The sequence below is a fragment of the Catharus ustulatus genome, chromosome 2 (assembly GCF_009819885.2).
Source record: "Catharus ustulatus isolate bCatUst1 chromosome 2, bCatUst1.pri.v2, whole genome shotgun sequence".
In the NCBI taxonomy this organism is placed as follows: Eukaryota; Metazoa; Chordata; class Aves; order Passeriformes; family Turdidae; genus Catharus; species Catharus ustulatus.
The window spans coordinates 27,266,856-27,289,296 of record NC_046222.1 but is presented as its reverse complement, the minus strand read 5'-3'; the positions used below and the strand labels follow the sequence as shown (position 1 = coordinate 27,289,296).

Genomic DNA, 22,441 nt, shown 5'->3' with positions numbered 1-22,441 from the left:
GGGAAAATACTCCCTGCTGCTTGGTCATCAGGGGTAAGGTGAAAGACATGTAGTGCTCTGTTTTCCTGCCTCTTTAAGGACTAACTGTGTCACTTGATTTCCAAAATCCTGCCAAATTTGAAAGAAAAAAAGTTAATTAGAGAACAAACATGCTGACCTTGTTGGAGCTAGAAGCTCTCCCATACTTGGGGCTGTGTGGCTTTGCAGCTTGGCCATCCTAGTGCTAGTGTGAAAACACAGGTGTGCTGTTGCTGTGAGGGGATGGTGTCTGATTGCATGAAGGAGCAGCTGAAGCTTTCTGCCAGCTCTGGAAAGGGAGGGCTTTTGAAGGCATTTGCTTAATGTGAAACATAACTTTATGGAAATAATCCTTCTGAGGTCTTTTCTTCTCCTGCATTTGATAGCTTGGCAACAAACAGCTTCAGTGGGGGTGAGCTTCTGCTTTTAATTAAGTCATACACACTACAACCACAATATAGATCTCCCTTGTAAATCAAAATTCTAAATCATCAGGCTTTTTTACCTCTTATTCATGGTGGCTTTCTAAAGATGGTACAGTTAAGACAGAAAACAATGGCAGGGTACACCTGCGTAAGGCTGTTCAGCATGTTCCTGTGTGTTAGGCTGATGCGAACACCCGGAAGGCAGAGGGAGCTGATGGAAGGAAGGGATGTTGAGCCTCCAGCAATGGTGCTTGAGGCTGAGCTGTGCCTCAGAGCAGCATATTTGGGCACATGCCCAAAGGAGAAAGTAGCAGTATTTGATGGGAATGGTCTGGGAAAAGACAGCTTTCTGAGGCAGATCATGCATGTGGATGGGTGGGAGCAGGTATAAAGGCAACAGAGGCACCAGGAATGGGTGCAGAGCCCTGAGACCTGATAATGCTGCGCCAGTCACAGCGCCTTGAATCAGCATCCTGGTGGGAAAATGTGAGTGTCACAAAGCCACAGTGGAGTCCTGCAGCCTTCTTGTCCTGTGTCAAGGTGTCAGCCTCTCTGGGGCAGAGATGTGGGTGTGATCCACGGCAGGGATTCAGGATTAACCAGCCTGACAGACAGGGGAGATCATGGTTTGCCTGCAGCAGCTACCAGGGCAAATCGTGAAGCAGATGCTTGGGGATATTTGCACACCACCACCATCTCTTCAGCTGTGCCTGGCAGTGTGGCAGGCAGGAGCCGTGTTTCTGCAGGCATGGGGCACGGTGGCCACGCAGTTTGGCCGTGTAACCCTGGCTACTTCTGACCTCTTCGTGGTAAAAGTGCAATGCAGCATGAAATTGGCTGTGTGTTTCTGAAGAGGTAGCCCCTGCCATCCCACTTTCAGGTCATCTGCCACATGCCCAGCGCATGGGATGGGGCCTTTCCTGACCCAGGGGCTGGGAAAGAGCAGGGAGGTTGCCTCATGGAGGCAGAACAACACGTATAGGTGTGGTCTTGCAGTAATACATTAAATGATTGATGAGGTTGTTACAGAGTAATGGAAACCCAGGATTTTTTCCCAAAGTGGTGGAAAGCCTCTGCGTGGCCTTTCTGTCCATGCAGTGCAGCTGCTGGGGCATTATGCACCCCAGCCCCCGGCTGCGGGTAAAGGCTTGGGCGTGGGAGCAGCACTGCTCCTTCTCAGAGCAGTGCTTGGGGTATGTCCTCTGCCCGTTTCTGGAGCAGGCAGCTGTGCCCTCCTTGACCCCAAGTGATGAGGCTGCTGTCTTGCAACAGAGACCCCACTGCCTCTCTCACTGACTGCAGGAAGGTGAGCTTCCACCTGGGGTACCATGGTGTCCCTAAAATTCAGATGAAAGGACTTTTCTGGCTGTTTCCTGCTGTTGCCTGGCTCTGTGTGAGGAGCCTGCATGGCCACCTGGCCAAGCAGAGATGAGCTCAGCACAAGGGGCAGTGGGATCCCGATCCCTGGACTCCCAGCTGCTTTGAGGAGGCAGAAAACTGGAGGGTTCTGCTGATTTCATCCATGTGCTGGACACGAGGGAGGGCTCAGATCTTTGGGTGGCAGTTGTTCCTTGGCAGTTCCAAGGATTTGGTTTACCTCCCCATCAGGTCTGGTCATATTGGCCTCATCTGTGGCATGCCCCCTATGATTCTTGGTATTCCCTCCTAATTTTCCTTCCTTTGAGTATCTCCAGTCTATTCTGTCTGTTTCTCACATGCCTGTCATTGTATAGCAATTATGGTTATAGAGTTAAAAGCTTTATCAGCTCCTTAGTGGGAAAAATGCAAGTCAGCTTATCACAGGACTGTGGGGTGGTTAAAAAAAAAACGTAATGTGGGTTTTTTTGGTTTTTTTTTTTTTTTTTTCCCTGGAGGTTTCTTTAATTCAAAATGTAAACCACAGAACTGAAAAAAGCCATATGGTATTCAACCTGCACTTATAAAGTTCAAAAGTCTAGAGGCAGAGCTGAGGGAGCTACAGTGGACAGACAAGCAGTAAGATCAACATTCATATTTTATTGCCTTCATGATATTGGGACATGCTTTCCAAATGGTAAGAGGCTTGAAAAATCACACCTAGCTTCAGTCAACACAAAATTTCAGGTTTCACACAGCAAGCTCCCCATGCATGCAGAGTCAGAAGCACCTTATTCTGCATCTCCCTCCTTTGTGTGCAGCAGATCCTGCAGCTCCTGGTCAGGGCAGTCACTGAGAAGAAGGGTGACAATTTTGTAGCTCCCCAGTGTTCCTGGGGATTTAGCCTTTGTAACCCAGGTTTTAAGATGATGTGATAAGCAGGGTTTCTTGATTTTCTTTCTTTTTCCTTTTGTGTTTGCAAGGGAAAGCATGAAAATGTAGGTGCTGAAGTTTTAAATATAAATTAAAAATAATCTTCAGATATACTGTGTGTTTTAAATCAGTTTTTAAGTAGCTTCATCACAGGGGGTGTTGCAGTAAGTCTGGCTTGTGACTTTTTTTCATCGCCTTGGGGATGGCAATATTGCAGGTTTCTCAGGTGAAACAAGAAGGGATCTTGTTGGACAAGAAGAGCAGAAGGAAAAAGCAGGAGCCTGTCTCAGAAGTGCCCGATTTCTGAATTGCAAAACCCCATCCCGCAGTGTTCACATTGCCAGAACAGTTATTTGGATAATTTCCTGCTGTCAGTGTGCTGTCTTCCTGTCAGCTGAGGTTGCTCCGTACCAGCAGGGCTCCATCTCCCACCAGGACTGGCAGCAGCAGACCAAAGTCTCCTCCTCCCTTTTGGAGGCAGCAGGAATGGCTCTGCCCTTTGCACATTGCTCCTTCTACCCAGCTGTTCTTCTCTGCCTCTGGCCACACTGCCACCTTCCCAAAAGTTCTTCTGAGCAGTTGTTTTTCCAGATGTGCTCCTTGCAGATTTCTCTATCAGAGCTGGTGTGACCGGACAGGATGGCAGAGCTCATGAAGACTGGCATGAAGACTGAATGTGATTGTTCTATTGTCTGTGATTTGACATCTTTGGTTTTCCATCTTTTGATTCACTGAGCAGTGATGTCACCTTTGGGAAGAAGCCTCTCTTTCAACACTACATCAAAATGAACCTGTTGGGGTGAAAAGTTCATTCTGCCTGTTCTGAGTCTATACATGGTGTGCCAATTTTTCAGCTTCTTTAAAGGGTTTTTTCCTCTGTTTTTTTTCCAAAAGAAATGTTTTGAAAGTGTGTGACTGGTGGTGTCTCTGTTGAACCTGAGCTGACCACTTGTGTGTGTTTTAGAGTCTCTGTGTTCCAGCCCGAGCACCGGAGAAGGAGTCAGGAGACATCTTCTGTTGTTTCCAGAGGTGGTTTATTTTATCTAATCTAGAGGTTCTTTCCCTGACTAGCTGCAGTCCTTCCAGCTAGTCAGTCCCAGGCACACTCTGCCTGCCCCTGGGATGGCACTATCTTTTGTACTAAAAACCACGTAAACACTATTTACAATTATCTTCCAATACCTATAACTTATATTGTACAGTCTGGTTCTATTCTAAACCAATCCAGAAATGCCAACATCACCTAAAAGATGGATGCGAGGAAGAAGGACAGAACACACCCAAGTTCCTCCATCTTGAGCCCAGACCCTTATTATAAACAATCTTAAAAACCTACTTTTTCAATTTATAATAATCTAACTTACACTCTACTTATTTTTTGTGACTTTTAATTCTTCATGTAAGGGTGGTAATTTTTCCCAGGGAGAGAAATCCAAGGCACAGGGGTTTTGGGCACTGTGCCAAGGTTCCTGAGCCCCCTGCCAGGGTCTCAAACCATCCAGGGCACCCCAAGGGATGTCCTGGATTCCCACAAAAAGGAAGAAGAAACTTTGACAGAGTCAAGAGATGCATTTAGATGACATCAACTGCATCTATTTTGAGGGTTATTTATGCGCTAGTCTACAGTTACTCAGCATTGTTAGGTATTGGACTCTGTGATCTTGGAGGTGTTTTCCAACCTTAGTGATTCTGTGGTTCTATATCTGTCCCTGGAAGTGTTCCACAAATATGTAGATGTCATGCTTAAGGATATGGTTTAGTGGAAGGGTTGGTAGTGCTGGGTTAACTGTTGGACTTGATAATCTAAGAGCTCTTTTCCAACCTAAATGTTTTTATGCTAAGTATCCCTGGGTCTCAACAGATCTAAGGAAACAGATTTTCCAGGCCTGGAGATGAACCATTGAGATGACTACAAATTGCTTTTATCCAAATATTGTTTTTAACAGTCAGTGCTTCCCTTTTATCTTAGAAGATGGTGGTATTAATATTTTTCATGTGGTCCAGTCACTTGTTTCCTGTCAACTTTTGGTTTTTTGTATAACGTCCGCGTGCAAGCCAATGCTCCTCTGTGGCCAAATACTCTTCACCATGTCTCAGACAGCTGGCAGGTACAAGGCCACAGAGACCAAGGGCAGCAAGGGGAGAGCAAGGCAAGCAGAGCTGTTGAGTCCCTTCCAACCCAAGCCATTCTGTGATTCCGGTCTGGAAATGATCTATTGGAATTGTTGTCATTTTAGTCTTAAAAACATCCCAAAAAAACCAAACCCCCACATCTTTGTTCTCAACAGACCCTTACATTTAAGGATGTGGGATTTTACCTTTGTTGCTGGGCTGACAACGATTGCTCAGCCTCCCCCTGAAGGTCAGTGACCCCCACCAAAGTGCTGGTCCCCTTTGGATCCTCTCCAGGCTACAGAGAAGTATTCCTGCTAGCTCTCACAAGAGGCAGGAGCTGGACTGGAAATGCCTGCTGCCTTTCAGTGACAGCTGCACTGGTACTTGCTTTGTGGCATACTAATGAGCACTAATTGGCTTGTTATCAACATTGTGTGGGAGCTGTTTGCGGAATACGGGGGTGGAGACTGGGGAGACCCGCCCCCCGAGGGGTTTCTGCCCTCCTCCAAGGAGTGACCTCCCGTGTGGATGAGGGCTGAACTGGTGCTCCTTGTGGTAACATCTCCATTTGTGAGCCACAGGAACGCCTCATGTCAGCCGTGGTAATGGTCCACCTGCCAGGTGTGTTCCCCCTCCGACATGGCAGAAGGTTACAAGGAATTATAGGAGTTTTTGTCTTTAAACCCACCTGGGGGCATGGGGAGGAGCTGAGCCCCTTGGAGGCTGTGCACTGCTCACCTTCAGGTCTTCTCAGCATCAAAGGTTCAGTGCCCCTCTCCTACCCCCATCCCCACCCAGTCCCTCCACACTGTCCACTGGTCTCTGAATTGTTCAGATGGAGCCTGTGTCCTTCTTGCCACTGCACTTCCGGCATTGTAGCAATCCTGGCATTCACTGCAGCAGCTGGGTATCTTCTGCATCCATGGGTCTTTTCCAGTCATTCAGCCTGAGCTATGGCAGGCATGAAAACTCCCAGAGAATGATCCTGCTGGAGAGGGGAGCACCACCAAGGTTTGTAACAACCTAGAGAGAAGGAGGCTTGATACAGCTGAGTGTCTTCAGCACTCTTGAAAACCATGTCTTTACACACCATGTGTGTAAAATCTTCAGTCTAGCTGATGTGTGATACTGTGTTTGTAGAACACAGCAAGCTGATCTCACGCTGGGGGAAGTTCTGGCAAGGGCAGGACAGTGCCTGGACTTGCAGTACATGAAGGCTTCTGCCAGCAGGAGAGCTGAGATTATTGCTTCAGAGGTGGGTCTGCTAATTTTGGACAAATAGCCCACTTACCTTGATGTGCTTGCGCTGGGACTTGTAAGCAACTATTCTGAAGCTGAAAAATCAGTCTACACTTGAGCTGAGAACAACACCTTTAGCTTTTCTGGCATTTGAATCCTAATTATGCCCTGTGACAAACAAGTTTCAGACCAGGTCCTGGTGACCATGCTTCTTTTTAATTTAATCTTTCTTTGCTCCAAAGAAAGGACTTGGAAGGAGAGGGCATCAAAGTGTCAGGAGTAGCGACAGGGAAGGAGGGAACATCAGCCAGGCACAGGGGATCCTCAGCCAGGGAGCAGCCCCGAGGGTCATGATAAGGATAATTTTTTTCCTCCCACCTGTTGATAGGAGCAAATAGGAAGCGAGCTATTGCACCTCCTCCCCAGCTGCTAGTGACAGGAGACTTGCTTATGATCGTGCACTGGAAGCTAATTAAACCTGGTGACAATGGTAATTGACTAAGGATGCTTGAGGGTAAGTATGACCTCATGTCTAAAATGGTAATGAGGCCTATTAAAATCCACACCAAAAAGAAAAATGAAAGGGGGAACACAGGCAAAGGTGGTGCAAAGGGAGCAGGAGCAGGCAGGGACAATACCTGGCAGCCAGAGCACTGGGAGGGATGGGGAGCACAGAGGTGTCAGGCTTCTAGATCTTAATAAACAGCCTGCTCTTCAGGTAGCCAGGCTGCACCTCAGGCCAACTCAGCCAAAACACTGGGTTCAAGCACTTTCCCCTCTGCTCACCCAGGCCTGGGTGTAGGTCCTGTTAAGCACTGGCAACACTTGTTGCTGTTTGTGGTTGTCTTCACTCCCTGGTTATTTGCTGGAAGATAGGGATGTTCCATGAAACCAGCAGTCACTGCCAGCATAAGGAGGATACTTGCAAAATGATGCTGAAATTGCTTCAGTGCAGGAGAATGCATTGGCAAAAGAAAGATGCAGTGGGTTCAGGGTGCCAGGGTGCCATGCTCCTTCTTGGACCAGCACAGCACCTCATTTGAGCTCGCAGCTGGGATTTAGGGGTTGGGGCCACTGTGATCCTTCACAGGTGTTGTTTTGCAGGGTGGTGTAGCAGTGCTTGGGGATACCACCGTGCTCCGTGGGAGCCCAGGTCCTGAGCTGACTCTCCTCACTGCAGAGGACACCCCAAGGGACACTGGCAGGGGGCACTCCCTGTCCTGGCTCTCAATGTGCATCACATCACTTTGGGTAAGTTCAATCCTGGGCTGTCCTCAGACCCTTCCCTGCTTACAGGGGGGATGTGCCAAAAGTTTCTTCTTGCTGGAGAAAGCCAATGCTCATCCTTCCAGCAGGGCAAAAGTATGGCTAGATGACGGCTGAGGATGTGCTATGGAGCCAGGATTCAACTGCTCTGAGCTCTGCAATGGCAGCTCCAGTTTTGACAGCCAGGAGCAGCAGCAGGCGCTGCAGGAGCTCTGCACTGTGACAGTGGTATGTATGGATGCAGTGGGATGTGTGGATGCAGGGCAGTGCTCTGGGGCATGAGGTTTGCTCTGCAGAAGTAGATTTGGGGGAGGGATGAAGAGAGGGTTGCAGCTGCTAAGCAATCCCAGTCCAGCTGAAGTCAGCACACTGTCACCTGGTTGGCCTTCAAGACACACCCAGCAGTTATCCAGAAGGGGAGAAAGCATCCATGACAGCCAAGTCAGGTCAAGCAGCCCTCCCATGTGTCAGCTGATGCTCAGGATTGGCCTGAGGTGGCCCCATCTGCCTGTGACCTTTCCTGTCCCCTATAACTTCAAAGTGCTTTTCGAATATGAGTAGAGTATGATTTAATTAAAAGTCATCATCTGTAATAAGTGGTACCTTCCTCCCTCCATCAGTAAGGTGGTAGAAATGACACTGGGATGCACTCAACTGCAGCTGGCACCACGTGAGGCTGCTGGAATGAGCGGCGAGGCTTGGCTTACTTGGCTCTCCATCATGTTCTGCACAGCCATGGCCTTTAATTAAGAGACTGTAAGCTGCTTGGCTCTTCTGGCTCTGGCAGCCGGCTTACAATTAATATTCCCACTGCCAGGACCAGGATTTATTCTTCTCAGCAGCCAACAAAGCACTCCATCAACTTCAAGTAGCATCAACATCCAGGGAAATACCAGTCAGGTGGATGTATGGGAAAGAAAAAGTGGAGATCATGGGGATGTTTCTGATCCCTGGGTGATTGCTGGGAATAGGATGCAGTAATACTTTTGACAGCAGCCAAAGGTGAAAAGATTTTGTTGGTGGTTACATCTGGGAATGAAGCACAGAAGCCCCAGAATTCTGAATTTGCCCTGCTCACCTCGGTGGCAAAAGCCAGGTATTACCCTTGGGCTCAAGCAGGCAGGACACAGAAATAGAATGGCATTACAGCTTTGTAACAGCCCTGTCAGCTCCAGGCAGTGGGGAGGATGAGCCTGATCTGTGCTGAACGATGGGGTTTTTACACAGAGAGCCCTGGTGTAAGTGGACGACTGACCTGGCTGACCATCTCCACCATCTGGTGTGATCTTAATTTCCCAGAGAGGCAAAAAACCCTCCAGGGAATAGCAAGAGGGAAGAGGAGGTGGGAAGCAGTTTTCAGGAGGGAGATGAGTATTCCCCCAGGAATCCCTCTATGCTGCTGCAAAGTGAGGCTGAGATATGCATGCAGCTGTATCCCAGCAGCAGCTCTCAGCTGGATGTCTCTCCCAGGCAGGGGTTTGCCTTTCCCAGTTGCTCTGTGACCAGCATGGCACCAGCATGTGAGCTGCCAGGAGCCTGCAGATCAGCCGTGCTTGTGTAGCAGTGACACGTTTTTGTTTCAAGAATTATGTGGTGGATTTAATTCTGCAAGCTGTGCGTTTTTCTTGCTTGGCCAGAGGAGATGAAGCCTGTCTGGGGAAGAGGGACATGACGTATTTGCTCTAAAGTAATGCTTTTCTTCTGCCTGAAAATTTATTTCTAGCAAGGTTGGAAGCAGAAACAGTTCAGACCTTGAAGTAAAAATTGGGAGTTTGGGGCAGTGTCAAAGACACTAGTGTCTTTGCTAGTGTAAAGACTACTAGCAAAACTAGACTTCTGCAATAGAATTTGGATGGAGGAATACCTGAGAAAGGACTCAGCACCCAAGAAGTCAGTGAGGAGGTGTGATCCCAGCTCAAACTCCCCTTAAAGGGGATGTGCCAGCACTTTTATAAAAGTGATGCTTTTTTATGGAAAAAAAGAAGTTGGTAACCCACACATGCACACACTGTTAAAAATGCTGGAGCGTTTTAGATCAGCAGTGGAAGTAGGTTTCTTGTTTTGCGTAGGATCATTTTATCAGTTTTATGTTAATAAGGAGATAGCAGAGAATATTTTAAAATGGATATTAAACCCATAAGGTAGTTTGTGTGTAAGGAGAGAGGTGCCTCCATCATACCCGCTTTAGGAGCGTCCCTCAAAAACCAGTTCTCATTTGATGTCTGCCTGGGACTAAGTTAATTTCCAGCCAGCTGGGAGATGGGTGGATTCCAGCTTGGTGTGTCAGTGCCTCTGAAAAACACTGTCACACTCCCTTTGCTGTGCTCCTGCACTGACTGGCAGCTCTGCTGCTGGCTCCCATCTGCCAGCTGGCCAGTTGTCTGCTGCGGGGAGTGGTAAGGGTGGGAGCCAAGAAGCATTTAAGGAAGCTTGAATACCAGCTGGGGCACTATGGGGCCTTTCTGCAAAGATTTCTTTCCAGAAAACAGAGGGGAACCAGTGTCCATGTTCCCATGTCCCAGAGGCCAGGCTGCCTGAGGTTTATGAATCACTTGTACAGCTTCATTATGGATGTGGCTAGTTGGCCATAAGAAGAGGTCTCTTGGACTGCCATGTCCTTCTGAGCACTCAGCAAGTGACAGAGCACAAATCCTGTCCACATACATCTCAGTGGCCCTACCTGCAGGACTTGGTCTGGTGCCGGAGTGTCTTCTTACTGGGAGCTGTGGTTTGTGGCTGAGCGGGATAAGTGTGGAAGTGATCATGCTGGAGTAGGGACCTTCTTTGCTAAGAGCCCCAGCAATGTCCTCTTCTTCTTTATCCCTTTTGCTTCCTGCAGACATCTTTTGACCACAGTATGAAGAGTTCCCCATCCTTCTCTGTTGGTCTCCTGGGAGTTGTGTGGACATTCCTGACTGGAGGAGTCCTGTTAGCGCTCTTCTTTCTCATCTTCACAATTCGCTTCAGGAAGAACAGGTAAGGGCATTCCTCTTCTCTGGGAGATGTCCCCTGAGCTGGAGTAGCAGAGTCAGGCTCTTTAAGAACCAAGCTCTGATGTGATGATCAACTGAGGGTCAGGAGGGTGTAAGCTTGAAGGAGCATCACAGGGCAAGCAAGGGTAATGCCAGGGATGTTGCAGCTTTTTCCATCACAGAGAGTTTCGATCACTGGTGTAGACAGTCCTGTTTGGACTGCTCCTTTCCTCCTCAAGGCAGGGAGCTGTAGACAGGATGAAAGGAAATGGCCTCAGAAAATGCATCAGGGAGGTTCGGGTTGGGCACCAGTAATAAATTTTTCACCAAAAAGGTTATCAAGTATTGGAACAGGCTGCCCAGGGAAGTGGTGGAGTAACCATCTCTGCAAGTGTTCAAGACTGGATGTGGCACTTAGTGCTATGGTTTATTTCTCGTGGTAACAGTTGGTTGAAGGTTGCACTTGATGGTCTTGGAGTCTTTTCCAACCTTAATGATTCTATGACTCTATGGGTGCCCTCTGGCACAGACAGTGACACATGGTCTCATCAATAAAACCATCAACAGGAGTGGGCAAAAATATTTGTGGAGCATTTCTGCTCCACATGCTTGAGAGCATTGGTCTGAGCAGCACAGCTCCATAGCAAGGCTGTCATACTCCCCACAGTGCGTCATGTCCTTCCTGCTGTTGGGCTGCTCATACTTTGAAGATATTGGTGGTTGCTCCTATTGGTGGGTCCATCAGTGACAGAAGCTGGTGGTGAAGTGTAGACTTTTTTTGGTGCTGTTCAGTCTGCACAGAGGAGATTAAAAGTCCTGCTCCCATGAAGGCAGCATAAATCCAGCAGAAGGCTTGGCAGTTCCTCATAGCTCAACCTGTCTCAACCAGTGCTGAGCCTTCCTCAGAAATTCTAAATGTCTCTGCTGCCTCTTTGCCACCTTCTCCTCAGCGTCATTGGTCCCTTGGTATCTCAACTGCTTCCTCCTCCAGGGATACATCCCTCTCTCAGGCTTCACCTGGCAAAGCCTTTGCTCTCCATGTGCCATTGTTTCCACAGTGGTGTACATTTGAGTGCAGCCTGGACTGATGTTGTTTGACTTCTCTGGTGGCTTTAAGGAATTTAATGCTCCTGACAACCAGTGTGCAGTCGGGAGGGTCCTAAGGGTTTGTGTTGAGAGCCCTGTGCCTGCTGCGCCACAGCAGGCTGCATAACCTGCATCCCAACCGCATCTCAGTCTGAAGCACTTCATTTACTGAGCAGTGTTGAGTTCAGTGGCCACTTGAATTGATGTTCTCAGAATGTGCTGTAATGAATGTGTGTTATTTATTTGCTCTGCACTAAATAAATACTGGCCTACCTCCTGAACCTGGAAGGGCAGAGGAGACCTTTCTCAGCTGCAGCTGAGAGCATGAACTAGTGAATATCTTTCTCCAAGGTCTGAGACATGGTGAGGAAGGCAGGAAGGGAGAGAGACAGGCTGAATCCTAGGTTTTGTGACTACAAGACAGCAAGCCAGGAAGGAGCTCAAGGAGAGAGAAAAGTAATGACTTGGTAGCAGGTCAAAGGGGCAGAGCTATTGGGGGGATGGCAGGAGGTACAGCCTCGGGCTTGCTGGGGAAGGGTGGCAGGTCATGAGAGATCAGTGGGTTGATTCTCCCCTCCCTGAATACAGTTACAGGATTATGCGTGATGAGGTGAAATTACAGAGGGGAGACTGTAACCTGAACGTTGCTGGTGGCTTCCTGAAGTTGAGACTGTGCTGAGTGTGGAGATATCTCCTCAGAGGAAGGAGCAGTGGGAAGGGCCTATTCCTGGGAGCACATATAGCTCTTGCACCCAAAGCCTACTGCTGGAGACTGTCACCCTGGGCTATGTTGGTGTGGTTTTCCACCTCTGCCCCTCTGCAGCAGAAGTGTTAGCATAGGGCTAAATGAATACTTGAAGGATTGTGAAGCACTCCAGCAAGAAAGGGGAGAGAATGGGACCATGGAGTAATGGCCGAACTTCTGGAGCAGCAGTGAAAAGCACAGGCTGGGGGTGGACAATGTGTCAGCATTCCTTGTGACCATTATCACCCCTGTAAGGGACCTCACGCCTGTGCTGCCAGTCATGATGCTCAGTAACTGTCACGAAATTCCCTGCTTTGTTTCCTGGAGGATTGTGAAGATGTCCAGCCCCAATCTCAACATTGTGACACTGCTGGGCAGTGGCTTGACTTACACAAGTGCTTACCTCTTTGGGATTCAGGAGCAGAGCCTGCCATCTGGAAACTCAATGGAAAAGCTTATTCAGGTGAGTGTTTTGATGAAGATCTGCTCTGCAGCCAAAATCTCACCCACAGCCTCCCAGCACCTGTGCTGGGTCAGGCAGTGGTGACTGTGTGGAGGATCCCATCTTCCTTTGTGTTCCTCTCTGCCTGCTGCACTTCTACAAGCCCAGCAGCCTGCCTGCAGGACTGTCCCCTGGGGACCTGCCTCGAATCCCTTCCTCGGTGCAGATGTGGTTTGCAAAACAGCAAAGGCTGTTCTGACAGAAAATGTCTGGTTGCCTTTTGTGTATGTGAAAGCCACAGCCCAGCTGTGGCTTTCCCCCTCCCTCTGACCCCCTGGCAGGTGAGGCTGTGCCTGCTGTGCGTAGGGACCTCCCTGGTGTTCGGCCCTGTCCTGGGAAAGAGTTGGCGCCTCTACAAGGTGTTCACCCAGCGGGTGCCAGACAAGCGGGTGGTGAGTACCCAGCATCTGAGGTGGGAAGGGAGGGTGGAAGACTTTCCATGGAGGGCAAACACCAACAAGTCCCAAACCAGTGTGGGACAGCAGATAAAACTGGCACATGACAAGGATGGATGCCACAATCACAGGCCTGGTTTCACACCTGGCTGGGCATGGGCCCTTCATTTATTCCTGCACAGTGAGGCAGGAGCTTTTCCACTCTACAGGCAAGTGGGTACCCTGCCAGGCTGCCTCTTCCCCAGTGGAGTCCCAGCCCCATCACTGAGAAATGTTCTAATTTTACACTGGACACATGCCTTCATTATGCTACACACCAGTGTTTGTGTTTGGGTGTGGGTTGGTTGTTTTTGTGGGATGAAAATAAACCAGGTGTCCTCAAAACCATGTGATGTAGAGCCATCCCCAGATGGATCCAATCTGTTCTTGAAGGCAGGAAGGGTGTGCTGGGTACTCCTCTTCAGCACTTAAGGATGGGGATTCAGCAGCTGGGAGGAAAATGGGAAATTTATGCACAAAAAACCACACAACTTTCAGTTGACACTTTCCAGCAGTGAAAAAAGTAGGTCTCAGATGAAAGATGGGACAAGAGGGTTTTGCAGGGGAACTGGGTAGCAGCAAGAGATCCTGTTTCACACTGGGATCTGTGTTAAACTTGCAAAATTATGATCCTACCAGGTGTTTTTCTCTGCCCTTTATGTCTCTGCTGGTGATATAGTGTTGTGGGTTGGCGAGGTTTAGAAATTTTTTCCCATTATTATGTTAAGCTAGCCGGGATGGCTCTCCTATTAGCCGTTAAGAGCTGGAGACAAAGGACTGCTGAAGCAATGATGGCCCATTAGGGAAAGGTGGAGTCCTGCTTTTGTTTTCGGCAAGTAAGAGGACACTGGGGGTAGGAGAACACACACAGCTCGCCGGCCGAACTCGAGGAGAGAGGTTCTTTTTTTTCTCCTGTTGGGATCAGGCTTCTTGGATTTGGACTGCTAAAGCTTCCTGCTTCCTCTGAACAACTGGGAACTGGGACGCCCACGGTGAGCGGAATTTCTTTCCTCACCCTTTTCTTCCACCTGGGGTGGTGAGGCTACCTCGCCCCCCTCCCCTGCCCCTGCAGCAGCCGCGACTGAGAAGCCGCCCGCCCTAGTCCATCGGAGAGCCATCGGTGACTGAAAAAAAAAAGGGACTGGGACTGAATTCCGTTCTGTTCTGTCACTGGTTTTTTTTTCTTTCGTATAGCTGATGCTGTTTTTGTTTGTCTTGTGAATGTTTCAGTGAAGAGCTGTTATTCCCAACCTATACCTTTTTTGTGCCTGCGAGTTCCTGAATTTCCTTTTCCTGGTAATACTGTCCCTTTAAACCGGGACAGATCTTGGCGCCCAACGTGGGGCACGAGGTTAAGGAATAACAGTTCTTCAGTTGCCTGAGATTGTTTTTTTTTTGTGTGTGCTAGCAACATGTGGTCCAGTTTAATCTGGTTTGGGCTGCACGTGTTCATACATGTATATCTCCCATTTGCAAACCCTTACATAAGCATGGGCCCTGTAACTAAGGCTACTGTGACTGTTATCGAACTTGCTTTATGGGTTGATAAGGTGAGGAATTCATGGATTTTTAACTTCCTTTGGACGGCGGGTACATGGATTCAGGGATACCACACACTAAATGCATGTTTTTGGGATTACTTTAATAATGGCACCTACTGTGAGGGAATAACACCAGGGGAAATTTTCTCCCAACCCCTCACCCAAATTTTTGGGTCTACCCCACCAGTTTTTGAAGGATTCAGATTTCCTCTGAATGCTAATGATATCGTACAGTGGCTGGTGTTACTGATAGGCTTGTCCTATTTAACATTAAGAGATAACGGGGGATTGAGCTGGATAACAACTCTGATACCTACTCCAGGAAATAGGGATGCTGCCACAGAGCCTGACCCTGCCCCAGAGACTAGGGATGCGGCCACAGAGACTGACCCTGCCCCAGAGACTAGGGATGCGGCCACAGAGACTGACCCTGCCCCAGAGACTAGGGATGCGGCCACAGAGACTGACTCTGCCCCAGAGACTAGGGATGCTGCCACAGAGACTGACTCTGCCCCAGAGACTAGGGATGCTGCCACAGAGCCTGACCCTGCCCCAGAGACTAGGGATGCTGCCACAGAACCTGACCCTGCCCCAAAGATTAGGGATGCTGCCCCAGAGCCTGACCCTGCCCCACAGCCCACCTCAGAAAGAAACCACCCGGAGTGGGTGGGGCTTCTAGTGAAGCAGATGAGTGAGATGGGCCAGATGATGAAGGAGTACCTCTCCCCAGCTGGTGAGAAGCCCTGCCATAAAGGGGGAGAATCCAGTGATGCTGTAGTGGAACCCATAGGTGTTACATCTGCCCAGGGTCCAGGTGAATTGCAAGGGCACTCACAGCCAGCAGCAGTCGCCCCTGTAGAAACTAGGAAGTCTAAAATGAAAGCAAGGCACCTAGACAAAGAGGACCAGAGAGGAGGGCCCTCACAACCAGCAGGGGAGCCAGAGGTTGAAATCATCACTGAGTCCCTGTCTTATGAAAATCTCCGCAATCTGCGGAAAGATATTGCACGACGGGGCCGGGAGGCTTTGACAACTTGGTTACTTCGGGTCTGGGACCTTATGGGTACAGGTGTGCACTTGGATGGTACAGAGGCAAGGAATTTGGGATCCTTGTCCCAGGACTCAGGTGTGGACCAAATATTCGTAAGGGAGCCAGGCCCACTTCCCCTCTGGGAGCGGCTTTTAATGAGTGTAAGAGAGAGGTTTGTCAACAAAGAAAGAATGCAGGAGTACCATAATAGAACGCATTGGAAAACCGTTGAGGAAGGGATTCAACAGCTGAGAGAGGTGGCGGTACTGGAGGTACTCTTTGGGAGGGATGGACAGCATGACAATGACCCTGACAAGGTCAGGTGCACAGGTCACATGCTGTGGAACCTGGCAAACCGAGGGCCATCTCAATACACCACCTTCATTGCAATGATTAATGCTGATGAGCACCGAGAAACAGTGAGCTCTGTTGCTAACAAGCTTAGGGATTTTCACAGTATGATGAATGGTGTAGTGCAGGCCCAGGTTTCTTCCGTGGTCCAGGAGGTGAGAGGGATGAGGGAGGAGATGAAGGAGGTGAGGGGGATGAGAGGTGACATAAGTGAGATGAGGGAGGAGATCAGGAAGATGAAGGCAGCACCAGTGCGAGCCTCATACCCCAAGGTTACAGCCCAACGCCCCCCAGCTAGTGGAAGAGGGTACACCCCACGAGCTGACCTATGGTTTTTCCTGCGTGACCATGGGGAAGACATGGGAAAATGGGATGGGAAACCCACTTCTGTCTTGGCAGCACGGGTGCGTCAACTCAGGGAGGGAAATGCTAACCGAGGGAGCTACACTAAAGTGAAGGTAGCCTCAACCTCCCATGACCAAGGTGCTGGGCATTACAGAAGGGATGATGATCTGTCAGACCCACTTGAAGGAACCTCCACTATGTATGTTCAGGAAAGGAATAATAGCCAGGGCTAGAGGGGCCCTGCCTCTAGCCAGGGAGAGGCACGGGATAACAGAGTCTATTGGATGGTGTGGGTCCGATGGCCTGGCACATCAGAACCACAAGAATACAGGGTATTAGTTGATACTGGTTCACAATGCACCCTAATACCATCAGAACATGTGGGGGAAGAGCGTGTTTCCATTGTTGGGGTGACGGGGGGATCACAGGAATTGTCTTTGCTGGAAGCTGAGGTGAGCCTGACAGGGGAGGGGTGGCAGAAACATCCGATTGTAACTGGCCCAGAGGCACCGCCCATTCTAGGCATAGATTTTCTCAGGAGTGGCTACTACAAAGACCCAAAGGGATACAGATGGGCTTTTGGAATAGCTGCTGTAGTGGCAGAGGGCATTAAGCAGTTGAACACCTTGCCTGGACTGTCAGAAAACCCATCTGCAGTGGGACTCCTGAAGGTGGAAGAGCAACAAGTGCCAATTGCCACCTCAACAGTGCACCGCCGGCAGTACCGGACGAATCAAGATGCTGTGATCCCCATCCACAAGATGATCCGTGAGCTGGAGAGCCAAGGGGTGGTCAGCAAAACCCACTCACCCTTCAACAGCCCCATCTGGCCCGTGCGCAAGTCTGATGGAGAATGGAGATTGACTGTGGACTATCGTGCGTTGAACGAAGTGACTCCACCGCTGAGCGCTGCCGTGCCGGACATGCTGGAACTCCAGTACGAGCTGGAGTCCAAGGCAGCAAGGTGGTATGCCACCATTGACATTGCCAACGCATTTTTCTCCATTCCTCTGGCAGCAGAGTGCAGGCCTCAGTTTGCCTTTACATGGAGGGGCGTGCAGTACACCTGGAATCGTCTGCCCCAGGGGTGGAAACACAGCCCCACCATCTGTCATGGACTGATCCAGGCTGCACTGGAAAAGGGTGAGGCTCCAGAACACTTGCAATACATCGATGACATCATTGTGTGGGGGAACACGGCAGTGGAGGTATTTGAGAAAGGAGAAAAGATCATACAGATTCTGCTGAGAGCCGGCTTTGCCATTAAAAAGAGCAAAGTCAAAGGACCTGCCCGAGAGATCCAGTTCCTGGGAGTAAAGTGGCAAGACAGACGGCGCCAGATCCCCACTGAGGTCATCAATAAGATCACCGCAATGTCTCCACCAACCAGCAAGAAGGAAACACAAGCTTTCCTAGGTGCCATAGGCTTTTGGAGAATGCACATTCCTGAGTACAGCCAGATTGTGAGCCCTCTCTACCTGGTCACCCGTAAGAAGAACGATTTCCACTGGGGTGCTGAGCAACAGCAAGCCTTTGCCCAGATCAAGCAGGAGATCGCTCATGCAGTGGCCCTTGGCCCAGTCAGGACGGGACCAGAGGTAAAGAATGTGCTTTATTCTGCAGCCGGGAACCATGGCTTGTCCTGGAGCCTTTGGCAGAAGGTGCCTGGGGAGACTCGAGGGCGACCTCTGGGATTCTGGAGCCGGAGCTACAGAGGGTCTGAAGCCAACTACACTCCCACAGAGAAGGAGATCTTGGCTGCCTATGAAGGAGTCCAAGCTGCCTCAGAGGTGATTGGGACGGAAGCACAACTCCTCCTGGCACCCCGACTACCAGTGCTGGGGTGGATGTTCAAAGGAAAGGTTCCCTCTACCCACCACGCCACCGACGCCACCTGGAGCAAGTGGATTGCCCTCATCACGCAACGCGCCCGCATCGGAAACCCAAATCGCCCTGGGATTTTGGAGATAATTACGAACTGGCCAGAAGGTGAAAATTTTGGTCTCGCCGATGATGAGGAGCAAGAACAAGTGAGCCGCGCTGAGGAAGCCCCACCGTATAACCAACTGCCAGCAGATGAAACATGCTACGCTCTTTTCACCGACGGCTCCTGCCGCGTCGTGGGGATGAACCGGAAGTGGAAAGCAGCCGTATGGAGCCCCACACGACAGGTTGCACAAGCTACTGAAGGAGAAGGTGGATCAAGTCAATTTGCTGAACTCAAAGCTGTTCAGCTGGCCCTGGACATTGCTGAAAGAGAGAAGTGGCCAAAGCTCTACCTTTATACTGACTCGTGGATGGTAGCCAATGCTCTGTGGGGTTGGCTGGAAAGGTGGAAAAAGGCAAACTGGCAACGTAGGGGAAAACCAATCTGGGCTGCCGACGAGTGGAAAGACATTGCCACCCGGGTAGAGAAGCTACCTGTGAAAGTTCGTCATGTGGATGCCCATGTCCCAAAGAGTCGGGCTAATGAGGAACACCAACACAACGAGCAGGTTGATCAGGCCTCAAAGATAGAGGTGTCACAAATAGACCTGGATTGGCAACACAAGGGAGAATTGTTCCTGGCTCGATGGGCCCATGACGCCTCAGGTCATCAGGGCAGAGATGCCACGTATAAGTGGGCACGAGATCGAGGGGTGGATCTAACCATGGACAGTATCTCTCAAGTCATCCATGACTGTGATACGTGCGCTGCCATCAAACAGGCCAAGCGGGTCAAGCCTCTCTGGTATGGTGGGCGTTGGTCCAAATACAAGTACGGGGAGGCCTGGCAGATTGACTACATCACACTGCCTCAGACCCGCCAAGGCAAGCGCTACGTGCTGACCATGGTGGAAGCCACCACCGGATGGTTGGAGACCTACCCTGTGCCTCATGCCACTGCTCGGAACACCATCCTGGGCCTTGAGAAACAGGTCCTTTGGAGGCATGGCACCCCTGAGAGAATTGAGTCAGACAACGGGACTCATTTCAAGAACAGCCTCATAAACAACTGGGCTAGGGAACATGGCATTGAGTGGGTGTACCATATCCCCTACCATGCACCAGCAGCTGGGAAGGTCGAACGGTGCAATGGCTTGCTTAAAACCACCTTGAAGGCACTTGGTGGGGGGACTTTCAAGAACTGGGAAAGTAATCTACCAAAGGCCACATGGTTAGTGAATACCCGAGGTTCCACTAACCGAGCAGGCCCTGCCCAATCTGAGCTCTTGGGAACACCAGATGGGGATAAGGTTCCAGTGGTACACATGAGAGGTATGCTAGGGAAAACTGTTTGGGTGAACTCTGCCTCCAGCAAAGACAATCCTGTCCGTGGGGTGGTTTTTGCTCAAGGACCAGGTTGTACCTGGTGGGTGATGCAAAAGGATGGAGAAACCCGATGCATACCCCAAGGAGACCTTGTTCTAGGGTGAACTACCTATGATACTGTGTATGTAACTGCATGTATGTATGTAATTTAAAGGTTCTAATTTAATGTAGTATGTTAGCATGGAAAAAAATTTGGGGTGGATAATGTTGTGGGTTGGCGAGGTTTAGAAATTTTTTCCCATTATTATGTTAAGCTAGCCGGGATGGCTCTCCTATTAGCCGTTAAGAGCTGGAGACAAAGGACTGCTGAAGCAATGATGGCCCATTAGGGAAAGGTGGAGTCCTGCTTTTGTTTTCGGCAAGTAAGAGGACACTGGGGGTAGGAGAACACTCACAGCTCGCCGGCCGAACTCGAGGAGAGAGGTTCTTTTTTTCTCCTGTTGGGATCAGGCTTCTTGGATTTGGACTGCTAAAGCTTCCTGCTTCCTCTGAACAACTGGGAACTGGGACGCCCACGGTGAGCGGAATTTCTTTCCTCACCCTTTTCTTCCACCTGGGGTGGTGAGGCTACCTCGCCCCCTCCCCTGCCCCTGCAGCAGCCGCGACTGAGAAGCCGCCCGCCCTAGTCCATCGGAGAGCCATCGGTGACTGAAAAAAAAAAGGGACTGGGACTGAATTCCGTTCTGTTCTGTCACTGGTTTTTTTTTCTTTCGTATAGCTGATGCTGTTTTTGTTTCAGTGAAGAGCTGTTATTCCCAACCTATACCTTTTTTGTGCCTGCGAGTTCCTGAATTTCCTTTTCCTGGTAATACTGTCCCTTTAAACCAGGACAGATCGTCATAAGGGATGATAATTTTGTTTTGGAAGAACTGCTTTGTCATAGCATTTACCTGCTATCCACACCATCAGACAGGGTTTATACTTGTCTTCAAGCCTGATTTAGTCTCCAAAAATTTGGGAGTTGAAGATAGAGATCCTGTGGCCAGCTCAAATGTAGGTGCTAGACACCTCTCTGTGTGAAGTAGTAGGATGGACATGTCACTTGAAAGAAACAACAGAAAGGGACCCAAGGGGGATGGAGGTCATTGGTGTCCATTTGTTCCCTGTAGTAACTTTTACTTTTTGCATGTTTGCAGATTATCAAAGACCTGCAGTTGCTGGTGATGGTGGCAGCATTGGTGCTGGCAGACACTGTCTTGCTCTTGACATGGGTGTTCTCTGACCCAGTCCAGTGCTTCCGAAGCCTCAGTGTCTCACTGCGGGTAAAAGGATGAGGATGGGCGATGCAGGGTTTTGCTGTGTCCTGTCTGAGGTCTGTGGACAGAGTTGATGGGTGGCCAGGCGTTTGGAGGTGGTCTTTGATAAACAACAGAAAGAAAAATGAGGCAGAAAACCTTGTGGGCACTCTGGATTTGGTTTATGTCTCGTCTATTACAGAGGTGAGAGTCCACTGCAAACTTTCCAGGTCTATGCAGATCACCTGCATGACACAGGAGGGCTCCTAGGTGTCTGCTTTAGAGAAATGTTTAACCAGCCCTGTTGGCAGCAGAATGTCAAAATCTCACTTTAAGCCTCTGCCCTTGGTAGTACCAGCTTTGACCTCTCCTTTCAGAAATTTACAGAGGAGACCAACTTAGATGCATCTTCCCATTGGTCTGTACCAGGCTGCAGCCTTCACTTCTGCCTTTCCCTTGCCTTGTAGGCAACAGAGAAAGGCATGATGTGCTCCATGAGCCGGGTCCAGTCCTGCGCATCGCTCTATTCCGATCTTTGGCTCATTCTCATTTTAGGGTTTAAGGTATGTAACCTCTTGATTACTTCTTGCATTTTCTCTCACCTCCTCCCTTTCTTTCAGCCTGAACTGTTTCACAGCATTTGTCATTTCAATGTCCTCCCAAGCTCCATGCCCATTGCAGATCCTAGCTACTCCTGTTCATTCTATTTCTAGCCCTTTCCATCTTGGGAAGCATGAATGCCCGGCTAGCTGCTTTCTCCTTGCCTCACCATCTCCTTTATGTGCACATACAGTCTCTCTAGACCACTCCCAGCAACCCCCTGAGCTTCATCCATCCCACTTTTTGAAACTGACATCGTGCTGCTCTTTATGTCACACTCCTTCCCTAAAGGCTCCAGTGAATGGCCACTGGCAAGGCACACCAGGTGGTTCAGCCCCTGAGTCCTGTGACTTCAACCCAAGGACGTGCTGATGACAAGTTCTTGTCCCCACCTTTACAGGATGCATACCAGGTTAATTATACCTCTGAGGTGCACTTTCACTGGTGAATCTCTGCACATGGCCAGTCTTTTTCCAGCAGTGTTGGTTAATACTGATGCAACTATGTTGATATAATTATCACTGTAATTATCTGTGGTCTCATGTGTCTCTGATATGACAGAGGCTGGACACATTTCAGAAAGCTGATGTTGATGAGGCTTGTGAGATCACAGCCTTTTTTTGGGAACAGCTTAATCATGTGTGCAGCACAGGCACTTCCTTTGTGATTCACTGTAATGTAATACTCATTATCTACCCAGAATCATAGTAAAAAGAGCAGAAAGGGACCTCGCAACATAGCCAAGTCTTTCTACACTTAATTTCAAGGACGCTAATCTGGACTGTCCTTAAAAATCCTTTGGTATGAGGGAATGTAGGCAGTACCTGGGCTTTCAGTGCTGTGTCTCCACCTCTGATTTTATCTAGTTTGTGTTAGGATTTAGAGAAGCAATGTCTCCGCTTACAGCCCTTACAAGTTCCTTTTGGAAATAAAACA

General features: G+C 49.4%; 1 protein-coding gene across 6 annotated transcripts in view; it reads left to right on the top strand.

The window, feature by feature from the left end:
• The window catches only part of GPR156 (G protein-coupled receptor 156), a 58,227-nt gene that overhangs the window by 20,814 nt on the left and 14,972 nt on the right, over window positions 1–22,441 (top strand). For 3 of the 6 annotated variants that reach the window (XM_033051438.1, XM_033051440.1, XM_033051435.1), the window contains exons 2-8: window positions 7,191–7,337; window positions 7,439–7,580; window positions 10,192–10,328; window positions 12,483–12,618; window positions 12,939–13,049; window positions 20,807–20,932; window positions 21,373–21,468. In XM_033051438.1, coding sequence (XP_032907329.1) covers window positions 7,479–7,580; window positions 10,192–10,328; window positions 12,483–12,618; window positions 12,939–13,049; window positions 20,807–20,932; window positions 21,373–21,468 — 708 coding nt within the window. In that variant the 5' untranslated portion in view covers window positions 7,191–7,337; window positions 7,439–7,478. Of the gene's footprint in view, window positions 1–7,190; window positions 7,338–7,438; window positions 7,581–10,191; window positions 10,329–12,482; window positions 12,619–12,938; window positions 13,050–20,806; window positions 21,110–21,372; window positions 21,469–22,441 lie in introns of those variants that run through there. The other 3 variants (XM_033051437.1, XM_033051439.1, XM_033051441.1) reach the window with 3 other exon arrangements.